At 40.4% G+C, this 20,182-nt stretch overlaps 1 protein-coding gene across 1 annotated transcript in view; it reads right to left on the bottom strand.

The window, feature by feature from the left end:
* Positions 1 to 371: 371 nt before the first annotated feature.
* LOC116742711 (uncharacterized protein C8orf34-like) overlaps positions 372 to 20,182 on the bottom strand; it is a 202,766-nt gene continuing 182,955 nt past the window's right edge. Inside the window, exon 7 of the mRNA XM_032610549.1 lies at positions 372 to 502. Coding sequence (XP_032466440.1) covers positions 384 to 502 — 119 coding nt within the window. The 3' untranslated portion in view covers positions 372 to 383. The remainder of the gene's footprint in view (positions 503 to 20,182) is intronic.

Below are 20,182 nucleotides of genomic sequence, written 5' to 3'. Positions count from 1 at the left end.
TAGATTCTAATATCTAATGTGCCTCAGAATACCTATCTCAAATTTCCTAATTTGAACCAAGACTTTGCCCCCTGTCCCCACCCCCAGGTAGCGTCTTCCTAAATAATAGGATGTCAGAAAAAACTCCACTTACCTAAATATTCCCTACGTACCTGCTGTATTAGTTATCTACTGCTATATAACAAATTACCCTGAAACTTAGCAGCAATATGTATTTATTATCCCACAATTCCTTAGGACAGGAATCCAGGCTTAGCTGAGTCTTCTGCTTTATGATCCCTCACGAGGCTGCAGTCAAGGTCTTGGACGGGTCTGTAGTTGATCTCAAGGCTTGACGGGGGAAGGATCAGTTTCCAAGTTCACTCATGAGGCGTTGGTTGGATTCAGTTCCTTGTAAGATGTTGGACTGAGGGGTTGAGTTCCTCATTGACAGTTGGCCAGAGGCAACCTTCATCTCCTTGCCAGGTGGTTCCTTCCATCAAGGCAAGTACACAAGCTGAGGCTGAGAGACAATGCCACAGTTTTTATAAGCTAACTCACAAGTGACAGCCCATCAGTTCTGCTGCATTCTATTTATTAGAAGGAGATCTCTAGGTCCAGTCCACACTCAAGGGGAGAAGATTACACAATGGTGAAAATACCAAAGTCAGGGTTCATTGGGAGCCATTATAGAAGGCTGTCTACCACACCCACATAGGACAATGCCCACATTGCCAGCATCAGAGATTCATTTTCTTAGCTTAACTCTTAACTTTTAAGAATTGGCACTTCAGGGCTTCCCTGGTGGTGCACTGGTTAAGAATCTGCCTGCCAATGCAGGGGACACAGGTTCGAGCCCTCATCCAGGAAGATCCCGCATGTTGTGGAGCAACTAAGCTCATGTGCCACAACTACTGAGCCTGCGTGTCACAACTACTGAAGTCCGCGTACCTAGAGCCCGTGCTGCACAATAAGAGTAGCCACTGCAATGAGAAGTCCGCACACCACAGCGTAGAGTAGCCTCGGCTTGCTGCAACTAGAGAAAGCCCGCGCGCAGCAATGAAGATGTAAAGCAGCAAAAAATAAATCAATAAATAAATTTATTTTTTAAAAAAAAGAATTGGCACTTCAAAATTGGCGCTATCCAAAATGATTCCGCTATGGGAATGATTACATCTTACTTGATTATTATCTGTTAGATTTTTAACATAGATTTATTTGTTGGGAAGCTAGATCTTGGTACATAGGGAAATATAGACCTTGGCTTACCCAGAAGGGAGTGAAAATCCAGATTATGGGGCTTCCCTGGTGGCGCAGTGGTTGAGAGTCTGCCTGCCGATGCAGGGGACATGGGTTCATGCCCCGGTCTGGGAAGATCCCACATGCTGCGGAGCAGCTGGGCCCGTAAGCCATGGCCGCTGAGCCTGAGTGTCCAGAGCCTGTGCTCCGCAATGGGAGAGGCTGCAACAGTGAGAGGCCCGCATACCACAAAACAAAACAAAACAAAACAAATTAAAAAATCCAGATTATGTATTCCTAACCAGTGGGCAAATTCAAATAGCCGAGCAGCTCCATGAAGGCTTGTAAGACTGGGAAAGAACAGAGAAGGGCAAAAGGGATGGTGGGCTAGCCATTATCTGGGAGCATTTGTCTAGAAGCAGCTTCAGCCTCAAGAGATTAAAATAAAAAAATCCCTGTACTGAGAAAGAAAACAAATGTACTGAATGTGTTCCATTAGTTCAATCTGCAGGATGATTACATCACTGACCGAAAATGGCAGATGCTGTCTATCAGCTGCCCCACACCCACCCTCAAAGTTCCCACTCAAATGACACTTCTCTAGAGAGTTCTAACCAGGGTTTATTCTAGTCTATGAAGCTCCCTTGATGAGAAAAAATACAACCCTTTTAGGAAAAAGAAGCCTCTGGGCACATAGCTGGGAGAGCAGAGGGCACATTTTAAGAAGAAATAGTCACCCTTTCCTCTGGTAGATGCAGTCCTCTGTGCCAGTTGGCACCAGGCTTGGACAGGAGAGCACAGAGCACAATTTTAGCCAGATTCCTCTCCTCAGCAGGGGGCCTTTGTGCAGTGCACATACTGTACAACTGGATTCAGCAGTCTGAATTTCTAGTCAGAGTAAAATCAGTATTTTTCTTTTTCTTTGCTGTGAAAAGTTGAATTTGGATTTAGAAGACCTGACTTCGGTTTCAGTTTTGTTACATTTAGATAGTGACCTAGGGCAAATGTCTCTTGATGTTTTAGTTTCCTCTTTTTGGAGGAGAGTCGACATGACAGAGGAAAGTCGACATGACATAATCTGTGTTCATTAAATGAAGCTGTATTTGGACATTTTATAAGCTGCAAGTTTTACGTGGCAGAGTTGTTCTGACTGTCTTTTGGATAAGCCAGTGGGATCTGGGTGTAGGGCCATGTTTTCTGTCTTCTCTCCAAAAAGGTTGGAGAAGCTGCGGTTGGGTCGAACTACAGACTAAAATGGTCAGTTAGGAGGTCTTCAAAGCTGTGTGTCCATCGTACCTGGCTGCAGTCCACAGAGATGCTCATTCCCATAAACTTATTGCGACACAACAGCGTCCCAGATGTCACAGAACAGCCTGTTTCTTCCATAGATCAGAAAAGCTCATGTTTTAAAAAAAAAAAACTAATAAAGAAACAAAAGAACTGCAAATGTATTTTAGAAGCATTGCAAAAATCACGGACATTTGATCTCTGTCTGAAAATCCATAAAAATCCTCAACAACAATTGCTACAACCATAAAATGGCTTTTTAAAATTTCTTAAATCCCCCTGGAGAGTAGAGGGGTTTTGAGAGTCTTAAAGGACAGGACTCCTTCTGGTCTCAGTTTTCCCACATAAATAAGTCCATGCCCTCAGTTATCTGAGTTATTTCCTTGTAAACATCTCCTCCCAATCTTATCAATATCTCTATGGTCAAGAAAGGGAGGGCAGGGAGGCAGACTACAGCGATAATGACAATGACATGAAAAGGAAACCAGACACAGGAGGAAAGACCGGAAAGGAAAAAAATCAGTTTAGATACGAGATTAGATTAAATATTTAAGTATTGACAAACTCGTCTATGGGCCTCAGGAAATCTGTATTCTGGATTGCAGTGGGAAAGGCAGGGCCTCCCAAAGGTTGAACTTTGTGTGAGGCAAGAACCTCAGCTTTGAGGAAGTAGCTGAGGGGGGAAAGGTTCTGGGCTGCCCCCCCTCTCCCCGTCCCAACAGCCCTGCACGTGGAGGCTCCCCACGCGGGACCTTCCTCCTGAGAGCTTTTGTAAACAAGCCAGCCAGCCATGGGGGAAACTGATCTCCCTACCTACTCCAAAAGAGATGTGAGAAAATTCATTTTCAACCTACTGCAGCACTGTCAAGATTGCGATTTAAGAAAAAAAAAAATCTCAGGGAAAACAAATCAAAAAAGCCGGTAAAATCTTGTCAAACTCACCTCATCATGGAACAAGTATGAGAGGCAATGGGTGTGTTTCTAAAACTTGAACGAAGTACAGGCTCATTTTCAGGGAAAATATTTCTCTCCCATCCCTCAGAGTACTCTAGGACATTTTGTCCTACAGTTGCAGGAAAGAAAATTGGGGCCAGAGAGGATGGTCATGTCCCAGGTTTCAGGCGAGTCCCTGGGATGGGCCACCAGTGTGGGTTCTTGGTTTTGTGCAGTAAAGAATTCAAAAGCGAGTCATAGTGAAGTGAAAGAAGGTTTATTCAGGGAGATATACACTCCATAGACAGAGTGTGGGCCATCTCAGAAGGTAGAGGCACCAGGGTATGAGGTTGTCAGTTTTTATAAGGGTGGGTAATTTCATAGGCTAATGACTTGGAGGATTATTCCAACTATTCTGGGGAAGGGGTGGGGATTTCTAGGAATTGAGCCACCGCTCACTTTTTGGCCTTTTATGGTCAGCCTTGGAACTGTCATGGCACCTGTGGGTGTGTCATTTAGCATATGCTAATATAGTACAATGAGCACATAATGAGGCTTAAGGTCTAGTGGAAGTCGACTCCCCCGTCATCTTGGACCTAGTTGGTTCTAACCAGTTTAATGTCGTGTCTTCAGTGGCTGTCATTCTTTTAAAGGTTGTGCCCTGCCCCCTTCCTGTCTCACTACTATCAAGGCTCCTCAGACCTAGTTACAGAACGGTTGACTGAAGAAAAGTGTACTCCACAAAAATGACTTTCTATTGTGAATTATTGCTGTGGTTGATATTTATAACTTACACATTGTTGGATTCTCAGAATGTGTCTGTGGACTCCCAGGCTTGAAAATAAACGTAAAAATGGGAAAAGTACAGTTTAGTTATACCTGGTGTTGAATCTCAGCACAAATGTTTAATTGAATGTATGATATTTATCAAGTTGCTTAAATATTCTGAGCCTAGTGGGATTAATACAGGGCCTGGCACATAGTAAGAGCTAAATAAATTTTCCCAGCCGAGATTCACAAATGATTTCATATTCCACCTTGTACAACAATCTAAGCAAGAAGTCATTGGTTACCTCAGTTTATAAGATATTTATTACTTTGTTCTTTTCTCTTCTTTTTTTTCTGTTTTTTAGGTTAAAAATTAGATTTCAGGTAAACATACTAAGATTTCTGTCTTAAGATTGGGTGTTATCACTTTCAGATCTGGGAAGATCTCATCTCTTTCATTTATTTCTAGGCACTGTGGAAGGTAGAAATCACACAGTTCGCACCCCTTCCAAACTAATACAAATGTTGAATAAAAGAGACTAAGAAATTAATTTTAACTATGTAGGCAAGTTCAAAAGAAGGAAAGAAAAAAAATTTCTTCAATGCATAAGTGAATATTGAATGCAAACCTAAGGCTATAGCTATGCATCTGGATAAAGGCCTTTGAGGAGTGGGGTTTTAGGACCTAAGCTGAGTCAGGACACACAGTCTGGGGATTGTGGGAGAGGGGACAGGATAAATCACAGAGGGCCCTGAATAAACCCAGAAGTCTTGAGGGAAGGCACCTTCCGTGAAACTGGAACTAGAAAATTCTACCTACTATCTAAGGAATTTGATTTTTGAATTTGATTGAATTTCAGGGACTGCTGGGAGGCACAGAGGGGAAATTAAAAACCCCAGCCTATTTAATATGTACAGGAGCGAGGTGTGAATTTGTACTATACTGTGGTTTGGGAAACTCACATGGAGGAAGTAACATAATAGCTGGTGTAGATCTTGGGCTCAGGAAGTATGTAGAAATGCTTCAGCAACTCAGAATTCACAGCAGTTGCACATAAGTAAATTTCACCAAAGATGGGCTTACATTTAAAATAAATGATTGACCATATCTCTAATGATTAGTGATGTTGAGCATCCTTTCATGTGTTTGTTGGTCATCTGTATATCTTCTTTGGAGAAATGTCTATTTAGGTCTTCTGCTCATTTTTGGATTGTGTTGTTTGTTTTTTTGATATTGAGCTGCATGTGCTGTTTGTATATTTTGGAGATTACTCCTTTGTCAGTTGTTTTGTTGGCAAATGTCTCGCATTCTGAGGGTTGCCTTTTCATCTTGTTTATGGTTTCCTTTGCTGTGCAAAAGCTTTTACGTATCATTAGGTCCCATTTGTTTATTTTTGTTTTTATTCTAATTACTCTAGGAGGTGGGTCAAAAAGATTTTGCTGCAATGTATGTCAAAGAGTGTTCTGCCTATGTCTTCCTCTAAGAGTCTTATAGTGTCTGGCCTTCCATTTAGGTCTTTAATCCATTTTGAGTTAATTTTTGTGTATGGTGTTAAGGAGTCACACAGAGTGAAGTAAGTCAGAAAGAGAAAAACAAACATCATATATTAACACATATATGTGGAATCTGAAAAAATTGGTATAGATTATCTTATTTACAAAGCAGAACTAGAGACACAAATGTAGAGAGCAAACGTATGGATACTAAGGGCGAAAGGAGGGGGGTGGGATGAATTGGGAGATTGGGATTGACATATATACACTATTGATACTATGTATAAAATAGATAACTAATGAGAACCTACTGTATAGCACAGGGAACTCTACTCAATGCTTGGCACTGACCTGAATGGGAAGGAAATCCAAAAAAAAAGGGGATATGTGTATATGATTCACTTTTCTGTACAGTAGAAACTAACACAACATTGTAGAGCAACTATACTCCAATAAAAATTAAAAAGTAAAATAAAATAAATGATTGACCATAGAAGGAAATGTACTATCATTGAAAAAAGACAACACATGTAACAAATAGGAAAATCTGAACTGCAAAGTTGGGAAAAGAATGGAGCAGTTGGCACGTTATAACTGTTAAAAAGGAACTTCTGAGAAAATATCAGCACTTGAGGCTTCTAAAAAGCCAAGACACAGGACTACTATCCAGGGTGTGTGTGTGTGTGTGCTTGTGAGATTATGATATCGTCTACAGCAGTTTTGGAAGGAGTTACCTGTTATGGCCTGGAGTTAGTGATTTATCATCACTGACTGGCTGATTTGGGAAAGGGAATCGATGCAGGGAATTCTGTGTATAGGCAGAATTCCTCAAAAGGCATGCTTGGTTTTGTTTCAAAAAGAGCTAGGAAAAAATCCAGTCCATACATCAGCCCAGTACAGCAACCAGGGAATCTCGCCATCCACCTGGGACCACCGGTGGCAAAAGAAAAAGGCACCAGCATGAAATGGAAAGCCAGCCATTTCCATATGGGATAGAGTAGCTCATATATGTTCAGCCTGTGTGGAGCTACCACCCTAAGGCCAAACATTAACATAGAATCTGTATGAGACATGTGAAACCCAGAGGTACTGGCAGAATCCAAAGCAGAACTACCTTCTGAGAATACAGTCAGAGCCCAGAGCACACAAACAGCCCCTGCAGAAGATTAATTCGCAATCTTAAATCCACAGCCACGTGAGAAAGCACGAGGTCGAATCAGCATATACAGCAAAGGAGAATTAGCGATCCAAAACCTGGCAGTAAAAACAATCTGATTTATACCATAAGTATGTTTATAAGTATGACAGACTAAAAGGAAGAAGGGAAAGAAGTGATGACTACTGTCATGTGTTCTCAAATACTTGTACGTTGGAGCAGAGTAGAGACCATTTTAGACTAATGGAGATTTTAAGGGAAACCACTAAAAGGACAGAAATAGAGTGGATAATTTCCAAACTCATGGTTGGTTGGGGAGTAATAAAGAAAACTAGATTAACTTAATAGAGAAAAGGAAAAGAGGATGAAGAGAAGCAAAGGAAAAGTGTGGAAATAAGACGCACACACACACACACACAATAAAACTAGTAAAAAGAAATCCAAATATATCAGAGTAATCATAACTTCTTATAAGTATAATATTCCATTGCATATATTTTTGTAACTTACTTTACCAATCTCATACACTTTTTGAATAATTCCAACATTTCCTGACACAGTTAATGTCCTTGTTTTTATGTGTGTGTGTATGTGTGTATAATTATATACACACACCATTAGGACCTTTTTTTGCTAAACCAATAGGATATGATAGAAATGGAATTGTAGAATCAAAGTGGTGGTGTATTTTTTATTTTGCTAGTTGCTCTCAAGACAATTTAACTTGCACCAGAAAAGTAAAAGAGTGCCTGCTTCTCTACTCCTTGGCCATAGCCATTTACTGTGTTGGGTTTGCTTTAATCTTTGCCAATTTGATGAAGGACAATGGTTTATTACCATTATTTAAATTTGTATTTCTCTTCATTTGACTTTTAGAGTCATTTGTATTTTTTGTCTCTACATTCGCTTCCCTACTGTCACTTTTAAATCCCACAGCCAGAGCTGAACACCTAAATCCATCGTCCCTTCCACTGAGTTAAGCTGCCTTCCTGCAGTGACTCCCAGATGCCCCCGAAAGGCGCCCACCTGCACCCTTACACCTCTGGCCTCAGCTTCAGCTGCTCCTTTCCTTGCTCTCTCCCCCACTGCCCCTCTGGCCCCTTCTCAGCTTGAACCCATGCCAGGAGAGATCACGCTTTAGGAAGTTTGCCCTGGCAGCTCTGCCTCTCCTAGCCAGCTATCTGCTTGGCTAACCTCACCCTCCTCAAGTCTTTGCTCAGATTTTACCTCTTCGGTGAAGCCTCCCTGGTTATCTATGTAATACTGCGACTTCCCCTCGGATAGTCACGTCTCTCAATCCCCCTCACCTGACTTTCTTTCATTCATAGTGCTATAAATTATATGATATTCATGATATCCTGTCATATACTATACACTGTATAATTTGCTATTTAATATGTAGTAAATTTTATCTACTCATCTCCCCATTACCTTCTCTTGTTCTTTATCATTTTTCTTGATTCAGCTGTTAGATTTTACAATATGGATTTATGTGGGAATTCCCTAGCGGTCCAGGGGTTAGGACTCAGCGCTTTCACTGCCGTGGCCTGGGTTCAACCCCTGGTCGGGGAACTAAGACCCTGCAGGCAGTGTGGGGTGGCCCAAAAAATAAATAAATAAAACATGGATTTATGGAGCATTTTTATATAATGAAAAGTGGTCATTTTGTTATTATATGTGTAGTAGATATTTTTTTTCTGAACCCGTTGCTTGTGTTATTTTTCATATTAGGACCAAATTCATTGGTCTTATGCCTTCTGCTTTTTAGGTCACATGTTTAGAGGTCTTCCCCCTCTGTGTGTGTATATGTATGTAAAACAAAGAATGCTGCTCATTGTTTGGTTCTACAAGGATTAAATCATTAGCCACTGTAGTCGCTGACGAACAACGCACCCTAAAAGGAATTCAGAACATAAATCACCAAGTAACTCTTAGCAGTTACTTCTCTAACTATAATTTAATATAATATATTTAATCTTTTATTTATTTTGATAGGTATCAAATGACTATCCAGTATGAGGCCACAAGAAATGAGCATCTCCTACTTGCTTTCTGTCGCCTTCCTTTTCTTTCTTTTGGCCACTGCGTATGTAATAGTTGATCACATTACTTTCTTGGTTCTCACAGTATTTAGCTTTACGACATTAAAAAAACACAGTTTCATTACCTGATTTATCGGCTTTTAAAACAAAGGGCTGACTCTTGGCTGTTAATTGAGGAATTAATTTTATTTATACTATTTCCCCAACTCTCTACAAACGTCTTTAATTTTGTCTATGTTGTGTGTATGTGTGTTTCTCTTGGTGTTAGGAGTAATCTTCAAGAGATATTCAAATGTAGAACTGTCTCTGTGTCGCATTGTCAAAACTGGAAGTCCAACAAGAATTTTATGACTTTCCAAAAACAAATATATTTTAAAAGAGGAGATTTTCCCATAGTCAATAGAGTTAACCAAGGATTTTAAGTAGGAATTTAGATAGAATAAAAGCCTGTACAAGAGAGAAAAGAATAAGTTAAGTGGTCTAAGCATAGTATAAAATAACTCAGTACTTACAGGCTATTTTTAGGACATAAATTTAAATCGTGTCATTCAAGTAGTATTAGTATATAATAATGTTGCAAGAAAATATTGCGAGACAAAGATAATATTTGTGAAGTGAAATAAGAATGGTTTGTTTTAGCTTCACCTGCATCGTTCCTTATACAAACACACTTCTGTTTGCTCACTAGGAAGAATTAGTTGAATACACAGTCACTGGACAGCTTGACATCCAGTCAAGAGGTAGAGTCTGTACTACTTGTCTAACTATGCAAACTTTTCATTTTGAGTTAAGTGGAAGAGGCAGTTTCTAATGGGTTTGTCTTTTGCATGAGAACCTCTTCACACTCATGCAACCCCAGGAGAAAATACCCTTGGGTTTACTTGGATTGAAAATAGGACCTCCGGCATTGGACATGAGTTTTATTTGCTGGTCAGGGAAAGCCTAAATGTCTACTGGGTGACTGTTGCTGTCTCAGGAGTTCAGTCTCAGTCGCCTAGGAAGTCCCAAATGGGCAGTTCCTGGGATGGACTTTTAAATGCACGTAAGCAGATAAGCCTGCCTCATGGCACCCCCTGGAGTCCATAACGTTCATAGACAAGGGTTATCTTCCACTGTCTGAGTGTGCCAATCACAAGTGTATCTTTACTTCATTGCTCTAGTATTCATTCATGCATATCTAACCATAAATAAGATTCCCAATGACTTGACTGGGAAGTAGACATGCCCTATCCCATTGGACCTCTAACACTGCTCAAAAAGAATTTTAGGTGTTTTGGGACATAGACTCAACATGCTTATAACCAGAGAGGTAGACATAGTTGCTGTAACTGGCCCAGCAATTCACAAGCTTCAGCTACCTTGCATAAAATGTCATCAGTATTAATTATATTTACCAAATTACCATCGGAAGAAAGCCAGTCTCCTTCCTATGTGTTCTAACTGAACTCAGTGCTTCCAACTCAGAGATGGTTTTCAATCAATATCTCCATTGTGTTAGAGTTCCTCCAGCTTGGCTCTGAGCCAAGGCTATGCCCAAGACATGAGTCCTGTGCTCCCAGAGTGAATTCAGCCTTTCTTATAGGGTGCAGGTATTTAATTACTTCATGTCCACACAATATCACTGCGAGCCCTGGGAAGCATTACCACATTTCTGTTTTTATTTTGTCACTCACTCCCCTGACTTGTTTGTTTTGAAAGGTTTAACTGAGCCTTCAGCCTAGAGGCTGTTTCCTTTACATGTGTTGTACAGCAGTATGTAGGAATTTTGCCAAGAGGCAATATAATGAAAGTTGGAAATGGGATGGGTTTTAGGGTCAGACGGACCTGCATTTGCGATCTGGCTGTGCCACCTAGGAAAGTTCACTTAACTTCTCAAAATCTTATTTTTGCATCTGTAAGGGTGCATACTATCCTCCCAATTAAAAATTTATTCTGAAAATTAGAAATAAAGCCACGTATCTAGTAGATTTTAAAAAATAAATAGCTCTTTTGTTTACGGGTATGTATGTATTTAAAGCAAAAAATTCACAGAAAAATTGTGTCATTATTTATACTATTACAGGAAAAAAAAGGAAAGAAAAAATCTTTATTACTATAAGAGAATAAGATACTCCTGGATTTTTTAGTTCTAACATTTAAGTTAATGCATTTCATATGAAAAAGTCTTTTACAAAATTTAAATTACAGACGACTCAATCCAACAATGACCATCAAGTGTGAGGACTGTGCCTAGAGCCATGGGAAATTTAAGATGCATAGGATAACCCTTGCCTTCAATGGCCATATAACCCAACGTTGTGAGGGGGCAGAATAAGGACACTATAACATTGACATTATAAACAAAACATCATGAAAATTACCTGCAAGGAACTGAGAGTGCTATGCAGTTTGAAAGGAAGAACTCACATCTGGTTGGTTTGCGGGGGTGGGGGGAATTAAGAAGAACTTCAGAAAGGAGGAAATCTCTTAATTGGATATAGCAAGATGGATAGGAAGCCTCCCTGTGGGGATGGAGAAAAGGCATTCTAGAGAAAGAAAATAAAAATAAAAGTAGCTCCTGGTGGTTGATATTTTTCTTAGTGCCAGACACTCCAATAAATATCTTACATCATTTAATCTCTAACGTATTCCTGTGACGTAAGCATTATATCCATTTAATAAAATAGAGAGCCAAGGCACAGAGAGGTTAAGTTACTTGAGTAAGGTGAAACAGCTAGTCAATAAATTCAATCTTTCTTATTGAATCAAGATCTATCTGATTCTAAGTTCACTCCAGTAAACACTATACTATGTTGCCTGTAGGTAATTATAATGTGTCTGTAAAAATTAAGTAGTAGTTCATTTTCAAGTTAAGGCTGTAACTGTGTGGCAAGCTCAGATAGAAAACTTTGATTGAAAAAATAGGATTTATTTTTGAAAAGCAGAGAGTTTTCGGAAATGTAGCAAAACAATTGAAAGTTTGCCTTGAAAATTAATTTGACTGTGGTGTTTAGAATAGGGACAGTGGCAAACTGAAAGAGAAATAACTATTTTGGAAGCCATTGCAGTAGTCTAAGCAAGGCATGATAGAGTCTGAAGTAGCTTGGGAATAAGAAACAGTGTCTGAGAATTACTGGATTATTTAAGAAACTGTTCAATATGGTAACTAATTGAGTATTGTGTCACAAAATAAGAATAAAGTCAAAGATTGCAGTTGTAAAATAAAGAACCTGAATGGCATTTACCCCTGTTTCCTGGAAGGAAGACTCTGCATCCTTGGAATTTTCCAAGTAATAGGAGTATCTTTACTATTCATGAGCCTGTGGGATCACACCTGAATTTATGCTGAGAAATGAGGTGACTCAGGTTTTGGGCTGATCACCAGAAAGAACAGAACAGCTGAGTAGAAAGTTGGGACTGTAGACTGAGTTCAGTCATGTGGCCAATGATTCAATCAACCATGCCTGAATAGTGAAATCCCAATAAAAACTCTGGATGCCGAAGCTCCATGGAGCTTCTTGGTTGGTGAAGCCATTGTTGGAAAGTGATGAATACTAACTCCATAGAGAGAGGGCACAGAGCTCTGCATCAGGAACCCTTCTAGACTTTGCCCAATGTGTCTCTTCACTTGGCTGGTTCTGATTTGAATTATTTATAATAATGCTGTAATCATAACACTTTCCTGAGTTCTCTGAGTCTTTCTAGCAAATTATTGAACCTGAGGGAATCCTAAGAACCTCTGAGTTGTATCCAATTGGACAGAAGTTTGGGTAACCTGGAGACCCTAAAGTGTGGCTGGTGTTTCAAGTGAGGATAGTTCTGTTGGGGACCATGCCCTTTAACCTGTGGAATGTGACACAGGTTAAACCAGCTGGTTAGTGTCAGAATTGTATTTCAGGATACCAGTCAGAAGAGGTGCTCGGGAATTTCAAGCCTCATTGGGAAAAAGATAATGTTAAAGACCATACCAAATTTCAATTCCAGAAATCATCTGGAATTGAACTGGGAGGTGTTGAAGATATTTGGAAAATTTCTAGAAATGTAAAGCTGCAGCTCATTATATTAGTTTTCTAGAGTTCCCATGACAAAATACCACAGACTGTGTGGCTTAAACCACAGAAACTTGTTTTTTCACAGTACTAGAGATGAGCAGTACTAGATCAAGGTATCAGCAGGTGTCTTCGTCCATTCAGGCTTCTATCACTGTAACTACATAATTCTGGAGGCTGGAAGACCAAGATCAGGGCGCCAGCACAGTTGGGTTCTGGTGAACCCCCTCTTCTGGGTTGCAGACTGACTTCTTCCTCTGTCCTCACATGGTGCAAGGGGCAAGCAAGTTCTCCGAGGTCTCTTGGTTAAGGACACCAATCTCATTCATCCCTTTCATGACCGAATCACCTCCCAAACGCCCTGCCTCTTAATATTATCACCTTGGGGATTAGGATTTCACATGGGAATTTGGGGGGGGGGGACATGTTCAAATGATAGCATAGCATTGGTTTCTTCCAAGGGGTTTTCTTTGACTTGCAGGTGGTCGCCTTCTAGCTGTGTCCTCACATGGCCTTTTTTCTGTACCGTACACTCTGGTGTTTCTTCCTCTTCTTATAAGGACCAGTCCTACTGGATTAGACCCTGACCCTCACAGCCTTATTTTAACTTAATCACCTCTTTAAAGACCTTATCTCTCAATGTGGTTATATTCTCAGGTTCTGGGATTTGGGAAATCAACACATAAATTTGGGGTGGACACAATTCAGTCCATAATACTGCAGTTTTGACAACCACCTAAATATAACATATTAATTGAAAACATGAGTTTGGAGGCAGTTCTTAAGGGAAGAGGTATAAAAGGGAACATAGATAAGAGCTGTTAATATAGTACTTGGAAAACTCACATTACACACAGCCAGCAATTAGAAATCTAAGAATACTTGAAAATCAAAGGGGCAAGAAGGGGACAATAAAATGCTCAACTATCCGAATACTACAAATCGTTCATGTAATTAGTCAGTTGATTACTCACCTAACGAGAACATATCACTGTAACTATTGCAACAATTACCTAAGTGTTGAGAGAAGAGACTAATCTGGAAGGCAACTTCCCCAAAAAGGGGAAGAAGACGAAGAAAAAGAATAATGGGTCTGGGCCGAAGAAGAACAAAGAATGAATATCCATAAGAATATCTGTTTCATGAGGCCTTTTATTGAAAAGTGTCCTCTGATCCACACTTGGAGGATCAGCTGATTGGCTATCTGAATATCTCTGCTATCCTAGGCATCTAAAAAAAAAAAGGAACACCCTCCTCACCCTCTCCCCAGGCTGAGAAAAACCTCTCACTGATTTTCCTTGAACTCTTCAGGAGAGAGGAGAAAATAGAAATAAAATTTTAATAGGCTGATTATGTATATAAATAGAAGTACTACTAACTTTTTTCTATTCTTATAAATGCTTAGCAAACTATCTAGGAAGGAGGATCCTTTCATTGGCTCACCAAGTATTAGAAGGCACTGAGGAATAAATAGTATCTAATTCTATATTCTGTCATTGAATATAGTCCTTGAAATAACCATAGCAATTTAAATCGGAACTCAATAAGCGACCTGATAGATCCTAACTCGATTAAGAAAAATGCATAAAAATTTCAAAATAGGCTTTACTAACATACATGATTTAATAAGCACTAAAGCTATAGATTTTGCTAAAGACAACTGTAATTGGATCATAGCAGTGAGTACATGAAACCACTTTCAATGGACTATATTACTTCCAAGATGCCTTAAAATGGTGTTTGCTTCCTGGGCATGATTTTTCTGCGAGCAGGGCTGTTGCATTCCCTTGAACTGTTGCTAGTCAGCTCCACAGATACCATGAAGGTTAATTCAAGAACAGAAAATGACGTCAAATTGCCATGCTCAGGAAGAAGTTCTGTATATATTTATTCATTTTATTTTAGTCAAAGGAAGTAAAAAGTAAGAACACCATATAAATAATGCATAAAGTTAACAATATAGATTTAACAATTATAACAATATAGATGTAACAATAGTTAAATGGTTAACAATAATTAAACAATAGTTAAATCTATAACAATATAGATTTAACAATAGTTAACAATTCCTTTCCAACAAAAAGTAATGAATCTTATCTACTCCACTATAACTAAGCATTCTCTTTGAAAATAAGGAGAATGATTAACTAAGCTTTGGGTTACTGTCCAATTATGTTGGTTAAGAGTCTCCCTAGGATGTTAAATATTCATTTTTATAAACAAGAATGTCATGTTGAGGTAATAATGGTGAGCAGAGCCTATATTTCTAAGTTAGCTGGGAGACTTGGCTTTTATTTTCTTCTTCACCAGATAATGTAACTCCCAGAACAGTATACATAGAATCCTGTCCATAAAAAAAAAATTAATCAATAGGTCTAAGAAAGAGATGGAAAATTTTATTCAAGCCAGTCTGAGGATTTTTTTTTTTTCATTTTTTTGGCTGCGTTGGGTCTTTGTTGCTGCACATGGGCTTTCTCTAGTTGCGGCGAGAGGGGGCTACTCTTCGTTGCGGTGCGGTGGCTTCTCTTGTTGCGGAGCACAGGCTCTAGGCACGCGGGCTTCAGTAGCTGCGGCACACGGGCTCAGTAGTTGTGGCTCGCGGGCCTCTAGAGCGCAGGCTCAGTAGTTGTGGCGCACGGGCTTAGTTGCTCCGTGGCACGTTGGGTCTTCCCGGACCAGGGTTCGAACCTGTGTCCCCTGCATTGGCAGGCAGATTCTTAACCATTACACCACCAGGGAAGCCCCAATCTGAGGATTTTCACCCAGGTAACAGTCTTTCAGAAAGCTCTGAGGGCTTCCAAAGACTAGAGGGAGAAGCCAGTATATATGTGATTTTGGCGAAGGGGTGTGTGCAATGAGGCACATATTTTGATAGAAGGTTATTATGAGTCTCGAAGAACAGATATCTTAGTTAATGTCTTTAGTGCTTTTCTAAGTATGGGAAGACAGGAAAAACTGGGCTCATAAAATTTTCTCCTGCAAATATGCATCTATCCAAGGGCCAGTTCTGCCAGTTTTCCTGGAGCACAGAGTGCCTCATCCTGATTTTCAGCCTGAATCCCTTTCCACGTGTGCTATAGGTCAGCGACGGCCATGGCTAATGACTTGATTCTTGTAGAACTGGGTGGTGGGCAACATTCTTTATTTTATAATCCCCTCCCTTTTGGTCTTAATTTCTACCAAGATTTGGGAGGTATTTCATGACCAGTTTGTCCCATGGTGCTAGGAATGCTTATTCCCAGGTCAGGCAAGGATTTCATTGATGGGCCACTCAGTGTGCTGTTATTGGACTAGGCCATGTCAATGGTAGGCAAAAGCCTCTGGGCCGCCTGTCTTACTAGCCTGTAATGGTCCTGGAAAGGGTTCCCCCTTGTTGCTTCTTCCCATATCCAGAGTTACACTATTACAATCATTGATCTTATAGGACCATACATTTGATCAGTCCCTTCAAGTTGCCTAGTTGTCACTACTTTTATTGGAGGCTCAGTCACACATTTGGTACTACAAGTGTCCACAAAAGATTAATCAGTCGATCTAAGAAATGGAAAACTTTACTTGAGGTAAATTTGAGGATTATAACCTGGGAAGAGCATCTCAGAAAGCACCGAGAATTGCTCCACCTGTTAGAAGTCAAGGCGCAGTTATATAAGTTTTTGGAGACAGAGGGCAGTACATTAAGTGACGTATTATTGACATTTTACACCGCCCAGAGCTAATATTCACGTGGCCCCTTATAAGATCAAGAAGGAATGTTATCTTTTTTTTTTTTTTTTTTTTTTGCGGTACGCAAGCATGTGGGATCTTCCTGGACCGGGGCACGAACCTGTGTCCCCTGCCTCGGCAGGTGGACGCTCAATCACTGCGCCACCAGGGAAGCCCAGGAATGTTATCTTTTAAGGAGCTGTCTTGTTGATGTTAGGAGAATGTTGTTCTTTATGGTTGAGCAGGTATTTCTGCCAATGGGGGAGGTTTGGTAGATGCCTAATGCAGACGCACAGTGCATAGTAGGGGGTCAGAGAGAGGAGGCCAAAGGGCAGAGAAATATTTTTATGTTTAAATTTTTCTTGTCTTGCCATAAAATATGAATTTTATCTCACACAAGAAACAATAATCTTATCAAATAGGCAGAGTACAAGTAATAAAGCTAGTACTATTCATAAGGTCATATGTAAGTGATGCCATCTTCTAAGGAGTTACATGGCTGGGGCCAGAAGAAGAAAAATGGATCTTTATGACTGAGCAGGTATTTCTGCCACTGGGGAGGTCTGGTTAAGACGTAAAGCAGATACACGATGCACACCCGAGGGGAGAGGGGAGGCCCAAACAGGCAGTGAACAAATTTTTATTTAATTTTCTCTTGTCTTGCCTCAAAATATGAATTTTATTTCATCAACTCCTAACATGTTTCTCACAAAAATAAAACATCTTGAGAAGGCAAATGTCCCTGGTCCTTTTTCTAACTGGGTATTTGATTTCTTTCCAGAAGCTGTAGCTCTTTGTATTTTTTTATGGCATCCATATTCTGCATGTATCATCTTTATCCATGTATTTGAATTATAGTTAGTCATTTGTTCTTAAGCAATTGTGGAGGAACTGGCTCAGAATAGGAATACTTAAAAGCTTCTCTGCCATAAACTCAAGAATGTTTGCTGTTATGACTATTATAACACAGTGATAATAAAGTGAGACAGGATCTGCTGTTTTGTTTTGCTGAACTGTTTTTCTTAGCTGAAGCGATAAAACTGAGGATATGGAGTTCCGACGTGGCTCACTTCACAAAAAGCTTAAACAACTCACAGCGTTTAAAGCTGCCTTTAACAGGCGGGTGGGGCCTGAATGAACTTGGAAATACCATTAAATCACCAAAATTACATGCACTGTGTTGGAGAGGAAAACATTTCCTTCTTCCCTTCTAAGTTCCTTGGCTGGTCTCATCATCAAGCTGACATAAGACAGATGAGCAGGACAAAACCCAAGTTTAATAACATATCTCCTATACAACATGGGAGAGACCCAGGAAAACAGTAACCTGCCCAAGTGTGCAAAGTCATCATCTTAAAACTATCTTCAGGGCTTCCCTGGTGGCGCAGTGGTTGAGAGTCCGCCTGCCGACGCAGGGGATACAGGTTCGTGCCCCGGTCCGGGAAGATCCCACGTGCCGCGGAGCGGCTGGGCCCGTGAGCCGTGGCCACTGAGCCTGCGCGTTCGGAGCCTGTGCTCCGCAACAGGAGAGGCCACAACAGTGAGAGGCCCGCGTACCGCAAAAAACAAACAAACAAAAAACACATCTATAAGTCCATGTAACACTGGTCTATCCACAGGACAAGAGTCAACTATTGAATACATTCCATTGTTTGCATTTCCTGAAAAGAATCATTTGCACTATTAAAAGTCTTAAACAGCTCAGAGGTGTGAAAAGCACAGACAACCTAGAAGAGTTCACTATAAAGGATATGAGCAAATCTCTACCCCAACTGCCCTCAGGTCTGTCACAATTCTTCCTGACACAAATCTGCAAAAAAATTGTGATCAAGTTTTTTCTGTGAGACAAAAAGCAAGCAACTAATTGGATTGAGGGAATTAAAATAAGTTCCCATGGAAGTGACATGTGAAATGAATATTGAAGAATGAATGTGAGTCTGAACTTTGTGCAAGGCTCTGTTTTATATCTGTAAAACAGTGGAAGGCTGATAGACGACAAAGGAAATGTAATCTGAGTCGATTTTGAAGAACTTTGAGGTCCCAGTGGAGAAATTTGTCTTTATAATTTTCCAAAGTACTGCTAATAGTAGAGGAAGGGCAATTCCATGCTCGAGGGAGCCTGAGACTGTAGCCTAAGGCTTCCCAATGAAAAAGTCAAATTTACCTGCAATCATCTGTTTCATCGGCTTTAATTTTTTGTTACGGTTTTTAATTTGATAATATGTGAAATTATAATTTATCGAGGAAAATTTACTATGCCTGATGCCCAAGAGGCAGGCAATATGCTGGTTCTGAATTTTGGCTGAATGGACATTCCAGAAGAGTGTCCCAGGCTCTGAGTCACAAAGTACATCCACTTTGTCTCTGGAGACACACAAGATCCTCAAATTGAGAGGCACGGCAGGCACTGACAAGAGGTTGCTAAGAGTGTTTCTTAGAGAAGTAACACGGTTAGCTTTTGCTTTTTGTGTAACTGAGCAGGACCCTATGGGGTCTTTCCGGGATGGACCCTTCCCCCTTATCCTCTGCTGTACCTCCTCTCTGAAGTACCTAGATAATATATCTGGTGCACACGTCCTGAGTTGTTTTACAGATGCTGAAACTACCACCAAAAGGGAAGAAATTAACTACTTGATGATCGTGAGCCCCCAGACCTACTGGCACCTAAGGAATAATGATGCCCTGTGACCTCAACATAAACCAATCAGAGACTTGTGTATGAGCTGATTACATGCCCTGCGACACCCCCCCCCACCCCACCCCCCGCCGCCCTCCTTCAGCTGCCCTTTGAAAATGGTTTGCTGAAAGCCTTCGGGGAGTCTGGGGTTATCTGAGACATGACCCACCAGTTCTCCTTGCTTGGCCCTGCAGTAAACCTTTCTCTGCTCTAAACTCCAATGTTTTGGCTTGTTTGGCCTCACAGTGCATCAGTCACATGGACTTGTGCTCAGTAACATTTGTATTTATCTTCTGAGGAAAGTTACTGGCAACTCCATGAAAAGAAGACTTGGATCAGCACTGATAAAAGTAGACTGTGGAAAAGCCCAGAAAAGAGATGGGAAGGCATGGACTGAGGTGATGGTAGTTTGGATGGAAGGGCAAAACCTATGTTAAAGAGTTAATTTGAACTTTCTGACCAGTTGGGTGCAGGGGATAAGAGTCAGGTATTTAGATGTTTCCCTGGTGGAATCAGTTCGCTGCTAAGCTACAAGAGTTGGCAAAAGCTCACGGTTGCAGTCATCTGAGAATTTCCAAATTCCAGGGTTCTTGGATTACTGATAGATCTTTTCTCTAATCTGTTTGGGTAGATTTGTAAAAGACCAGGCCAGCAGTAGAATTTGTCTTTTCTTTTAACTTGGGACTCACATAAGCTTTTAAGATGCCAAGGGAGATGAGATGAACTTCTTTGCATGATCAGAAGGCATATTCTGATCCATGTGCATCTGTGAATAAGTCTTCCATGATTAAGTTCTTGTAAAAAAAAAAAAACTTTCTATTTTCCTACTTGAGATAAAGTTTCTTATAATGTTATTGCTGTGGTGGAAGAAGTGAAT

Source organism: Phocoena sinus, chromosome 17 (assembly GCF_008692025.1).
Source record: "Phocoena sinus isolate mPhoSin1 chromosome 17, mPhoSin1.pri, whole genome shotgun sequence".
Taxonomy (NCBI): domain Eukaryota; kingdom Metazoa; phylum Chordata; class Mammalia; order Artiodactyla; family Phocoenidae; genus Phocoena; species Phocoena sinus.
The sequence above is the reverse complement of the archived record's forward strand: the minus strand, read 5'-3'. Positions and strand labels throughout refer to the sequence as shown.